General features: G+C 35.8%; 1 protein-coding gene across 5 annotated transcripts in view; it reads left to right on the top strand.

Annotated features, from left to right (window-relative positions):
* Positions 1-332: 332 nt before the first annotated feature.
* Positions 333-6,000, top strand: part of ASB5 (ankyrin repeat and SOCS box containing 5) — a 28,813-nt gene continuing 23,145 nt past the window's right edge. Inside the window, exon 1 of one of the 5 annotated variants that reach the window (XM_041427863.1) lies at positions 333-349. Coding sequence is in view for 3 of the 5 variants with exons in the window: in XM_041427856.1 (XP_041283790.1) it covers positions 1,210-1,405 (196 nt within the window). In the remaining 2 variants the exon portion in view is untranslated. Of the gene's footprint in view, positions 350-1,120; positions 1,459-6,000 lie in introns of those variants that run through there. The other 4 variants (XM_041427856.1, XM_041427857.1, XM_041427858.1 and 1 more) reach the window with 4 other exon arrangements.

The following is a 6,000-nucleotide window of genomic DNA, read 5'->3' as shown; positions in this document are numbered from 1 at the left end:
GGATCATACCCTTTTATCCTGATGGACAGCTGCCAACATTCTAAAATGTTTTTATTTTTTTCTAATCACCAAATGAGAAGCCAGGGTAGAATAGGAGGGTTTAGGATTACTTTGGGTAGAGCATTTTAAGTTATAATTCAAGACACTGTTTTTTTAATTTAGGAGGAAGTATAAAAGTTTAGAGTAGGACCCTTTCTTTGCTGCCATGATTCTTTACTTTAGGATTATAGTTCACTTGGAAATCTGGTTCTGTCATGCAGCTCCTCAGTTTGTATCATGTTGCAAGTCAGCAATTTACTGAGCAATTACTCACACTAATGGAACAACTTGTGAGTGACTGCTGATGACTGTGAGTAATAGCTTTATGGTATAAAAGCAAATTAATTCTTAAAAAATTGGAGGAATTTAGATTCCCCTCTCTAAAACTGGCCAACAAATAAAGCCTATCATGTCATATGATGCAGCCCAATGAAATACATATCATAACTATTAGAAATTTTCTGTGTTGAAATTTTACCATTGCATTTTAATTAATTTAATTTTAGGTGCTCCAGGTCTTATGCATAAAAATACCTAGATGTTTGATTCATATTACCTACTCTGAATACTGTTTTTTGTATAGTGCTGAAGTCTTTGCATACTAGATACTTTCATTCAGCCTGAGCAAAATGACACTGTCAAAGCTGGTATATATTAAATCTCTTTATTTATTAATGTGTACTTCAATTATTTACTGATATGATTCTGTTTTTTTAAGGAAAGAATATTAGTCTGACATAAAATGAAATATCAGAAAAGAGCAATTGTACTTAAGCAGCAGAACATATTTTAGAAAAAACAGATTATCTGAGTTATGTGGTTTCGTACATGAATTTCAGGGGTTTATAATAATACTTTTGAAAATGTATTTTAAACATGTAAATAAATTAATTAGAAATGCAACAGACCTTTTAAGTGGAACAAGTGCAATCCAGGATCTTGGAACCTGCTGTCCCACATGAATATCACCGGGCTAGCAAGAGTGGTAGTGAACTCAGTACTATGTACAGTATAAATAATCGTCATATTTTGAGCAGCAGGCATCATGACCAGCTGATATTTTCTTTCCTCGGGACCAGTTGTTCCCAAGAGTGCATGGCTGGAGCCATATGATCTTATCAACACATTTGAGAGCCCGACCCAAACACTGACAGAGATTTTGCTGCAGCAATGACTGTCATAGAAGAAAGTCGCCCTTTTGCACAGCAGTTATCCAATGTCTACTTTACTATACTTTCACTTTTTTGTTTTAAGCTTTTTGTGAAGATCAGCCTTGCTATACTTAGTCATTTCTACATTGTGAAAGGAAACCGTAAGGAAGCAGCAAGGATAGCTGCTGAATTTTATGGAGTTCCTCAAGGACAAGGTATATTTGTACATACTCTGTTATCACTACTGTTTGGGGATTTTGTTTTTCAGGTAATTACTTATCTGCTAGCCTCATTTGCATTCAGTTTTTCAAATGATTTGTGTGATTGGGGGTTTTTTCTGTACTTGTTCCTGTGGTTTTTATAGCAAAAATTATCTGTATGAATGTTGTTAGATTACGTGAGCTTTTTTGTTTGGTTTTTTTTTTTTTTTTTTTTTTAATTTTTTTAAAATAAATATTAAGTTCAGAATAAAACTGCAATATCACAGCCAGTTTTCTGTTAGGAGAGAGGCCTATATTTAAAATGGCTGTATATAAATAAGGTTGCTGATAATTCCCAATCTGGGACTATTTTCCCAATTGCTCCTAATGTTCCCCAGTTTACCATGCATAGTTGAAATTGTCCATGTTTGGCATATGATTATTTTGCAACACTGCAGTAAAACTGGTCCAAATATTTCTGAATATTATGTCTTGATTAGGGTAAAATTTTCATATAGTAATTTTTTGAGGGATATAGTCCTGATATGCCTTGAATAAGTTGTCTCTTGGCACATGGCAGGAACCTTAGTAACATTTTGTCAGGGCCAGCTTTTGGGCATGTGTGTGGAAGCCCTTCAGATTTCACTGGGTTAAAAACTCTTGTGGAAATTCCTTTTTCTGTTCACGCATGCAGAACTTTGGCAGAACTGTTGCCCCAAGCTCATCTGTAGCGAGGTACCATTTTCATCCAGTTATTCTGCATTACAGAACACTCTTCCTTCTAAATTGTGGCATGCTGGTATGTGACTGAGCCCTGATTTTGCTCTACTTGGGATCCTTGCTACCTCACTTGTCTTTATTGTTTCTCTTTGTATTCTGGGGTGGCATCAAGCTGAGTTAGGCAATGGAACAGGATGACTTGTCTTGCCTCTTACTGCCTTTACCACTCATCCCTAGGTACCACAAATTTGAAGACAGAGCCCAAGTTAAACATAAAGAGAGAAACTATAGAAATGAGCCAGAAACAGTTTCAAACTCAAAAGATTTTTTCAGTCTTCAATGCTGGGACTAAAGCTAGACATTTGTGTAGTGTTGTTAAAATTTGCAATCCAGAAAGAAAGGCTTAATTCCTAAAGTAGGAATTAGCTTACTTTGCAGAAGATTCACTTGAGATGGATTTACATCATGTGTTTTCTGCACGAGCTCTGAAACCCAGGGTTTTTACATCTGAGCCTGTTAATGACACCATTACTGTGCATGTGTGTTTGTGTGTGAGTGTATGTGCAGATAGATGTGTGTGGGAGGGTGTGGGTATGTATGTATATATTCACTACAGTAGGATAGGAAGAGCACAGACAGGAATACTTGCAGAGAATGGGGAAGGCCTTACTTGAAGTCAAGAATTTTTTGCCAGAAGCTGCTCCCTAGCTCTAAGGCAGCTCTTCATGGGAAGACCAACATACGAGCTGGGTGCAGAAGGAAAGAGACTTGGGAGGAACTGAAGGGAAAGGAATAACATGCATCAAGCTGGAGAGTAAAATAGTGTTTATGGTGTTGCCTGTTGCTGAACCCAGGAATCTGTAATTCGGTCATTTGTCAAAAGTCTCATACCTAAAAAAAATTTAAGCATTAAGAATTACTAAGCATTCTAGTAGCTGGCCAATGCCGAGGATGATAATCTATCACTCTTGCAGGTTACTGTTTCGGTCAGGGAGCAGAGGTTTTTATTGATTTAAGGATCAAACGTGTGGTAGATTTTACAGTTTTCTAGTAGTTTTATTAAAAGAAAATGGTTAATGCAACTATTTTGTGCTTACATTGTACTTCTTGCAGCTCAACATCAGTGTGCCTTCATTTTTCGCTGTCCAGCTTGCCGTGGTTGGTTCTGGGTTTGTAACAGTTGTAAGCACATGTTCAGCTAGTGTTACAGAATCTGCTATTCATCCTTTTGTTGTGACTAACAGCAGCAGTCCTTGCTCTTTGGTATGCAAATAATTGTCCTCAGAATCATTATTTTATCTTTTCTGTACTTTAGTTCTATGTCTGTGGAAATAGTCATGCTAGTGTCCGAACTCACAATGTGTTGTGGGATTTGATTTTTTGGTGTTGGTGAAACACAGGGATGCCTCAGCAGAATTCTTGTAATACATGTAACAAAATACCCTGTTAGAAGTGAAATCTAAAAGATGTACAGTAAGTAACATGAAGCATGAAACTGCTTGAAACATTACATTGTAAAATTAAATACTGAGTATCCTCCTAATTCCATTCTGTGTTTTTTCTCAAGTAGCAGAGAAACCTTGGCAGAACAAACACAGCACAAAGAACCACCAAGCTAGATAATTAGCCTAGCATCTATCATTAGCTAATTGAAGTTTATAGTGTTTCAATAAGTAATTCAAATTGGAGGAAATGTTTCTTTTTATTTTCTAATTTTAACCTGATTACATAGTCTCAAAATTCTGTTAGGAATGGTATTTTAGGTTTGCTTTTAATAACAAAAGATTCATTATTGCTGTTATAATGGCTTGGCTAGGACAGGGTGCTGTAATTTTGAAGAAAAAAGAGCCTTTGGAAATAATGTGCTACTAGGCACAGGCATTATTTAATACTTTCTAAAGTGACTCCTTGAGTTAAAATAAGTTTTTCTTTTATGAAGTCTGTGTAATTGAGGGTGTTTCAGGTACAGAGAAGTAGTTTTTGGTGGAACTCCTTTTGTCAAACTGAAGGTACAGAGGTCAGTTCTGGAACTGAGCCCCAGGGATCATGCATTTCAAGGCTGACTTGCTTTATTGTGTCACTTTTTCTTTATTGAATATAAGGAGACAGCTTTGCCTGTGTCATCTGCTTTGTCTGGTGTTGTTAAATGTTAGTGGTGAAACGGGTCATACTTTGTTGCTTAATATTTCAGGAATATTTTCAGTTTCAATAGTCAGCAATCTACACTCCATTTATCCTTTAGATCTCAAGTGTATATGAATGGCTGGATAATGTCACAGTCATTAATTAGAAATTATTATACTGTTTATGTGATAATGAAATACAGGAACTAGATCAGTGTTCAGCATCAGCTAAGACTAAAAAAGTGCATGTAAAAGCTCTACTAATTATAAGGTACTTTCATTTGCTTATGGAAATTATGTCTGAGTGAAACTTTTCTTGTGTATAGCTGAAAGGTACCTTCAGAGGTAAATTGGATGCTCTAGAATCAAATATATATGAGTTATCTGGTGAATGTTTGGCTAACCTGTTTTTTAAATGCTTAGTAATTGTGATTTCTGCAGCATCCTTATGCAACCAACTGCAGGTTTTCTGTTCTCATCTCTAAACTGCTTCCCACTTCCCCCAAGGGTGACCTAAATCTTTATTTCTGCTAACTAAATTAATGAAATATGATGGTTTCTCTCTGTGTATGAGAAGTAATCAATTTAATGACTATTATCATGCATTCTCCTACTTATGCTGTTTTTTCTTTTCTAGAATAAAGTAAAAAGGATTTAACTTAGTCTGTCCTCCTAAGTCTTATTTTCTAGCACCTGGAGGTACTGCAGTTGCTCTCCCTTGGACTAGTGCCAGCTCATATGTAGTTTACAGACATCTTTACTGATGTCTCATTTCCCATGTTAAACAGAGTGCTCCAGCTGAGACTTTATGAGTGTAACCAGGGGAACTATCAGTTGCATACAAGTGGAACACTTTTGTCATGTGCCATGTATATGGCACCCTGTGTAATACCTCCTGGAATAATGCTGCCCCCTCAGCAGTAAAGTATTATGGATAGAGGCTGTAGCCTGTAAACCATATGTTAAAACAAAGTCACTGTATTGTGCATTTTCTTTTTCCTCTCTAGTATAGTAATTTGTACTGGGCTTCAGCTAATTTCATGTTGTCTTGGTATCAGACAATTTCTCTGTTTTACTTGTCTGTTTTGAATTGCTTCCCTGTGGGCAGTTGTAGCATCTACAATTTAGTGTCATCTACTGCCTGCATAAAAATAAATACTTTATTCTATCATTCACAATATTAAAAGCCTGAAGAGCACCAAATGCAGGACAGAGATTTGCAGTCTTTTACGTTTGCTTAAAGTGAATTGAAGATCTGTGTCTTAATATGCTATTAGAGTTGAATTATTTTTTTTTTCAGTGAAGTCAGTGGTATTAGTACCATTAAAAAAAAATAAATGAAAAAGGGATCCATTCTATTATAATGGTGCCATTTGCTGGGTTATTTTTAACTTTGGCACTAATTTTGTAAACACTTACTCATATACACTTGCCTCATTGATTTGAAAGGGACTGATTAGTTGTTTGGAGCCAAGTGCTTTCCAATCAGGGACTAGAGCTGTGATGGAAATGGGTTGTGGTGTCTAGTGTTTCTTTATTTATTGTGTTGAAGTGAGCATTTACATATTTGTTGCATTTGAAACTTTGCAAAAGTCAACATTTTATTAATTTATTTCTTAATGGGTAAAGACATAACAAGTACACATTTGCTCCATTTAAAATTCTATGCCCTACAAACTGATATACAAGAATAAACTAACTTGAAAATTAACTTTGGGTATATTTAGCTCCTTAGAAAACTATGTGTAATGACAGTGATCTGCACAG

Source organism: Onychostruthus taczanowskii, unplaced genomic scaffold (genome assembly GCF_017590055.1).
Source record: "Onychostruthus taczanowskii isolate IOZ18803 unplaced genomic scaffold, ASM1759005v1 scaffold12, whole genome shotgun sequence".
Lineage (NCBI taxonomy): Eukaryota > Metazoa > Chordata > Aves > Passeriformes > Passeridae > Onychostruthus > Onychostruthus taczanowskii.
This window is presented reverse-complemented; position numbering and strand designations above follow the sequence as displayed.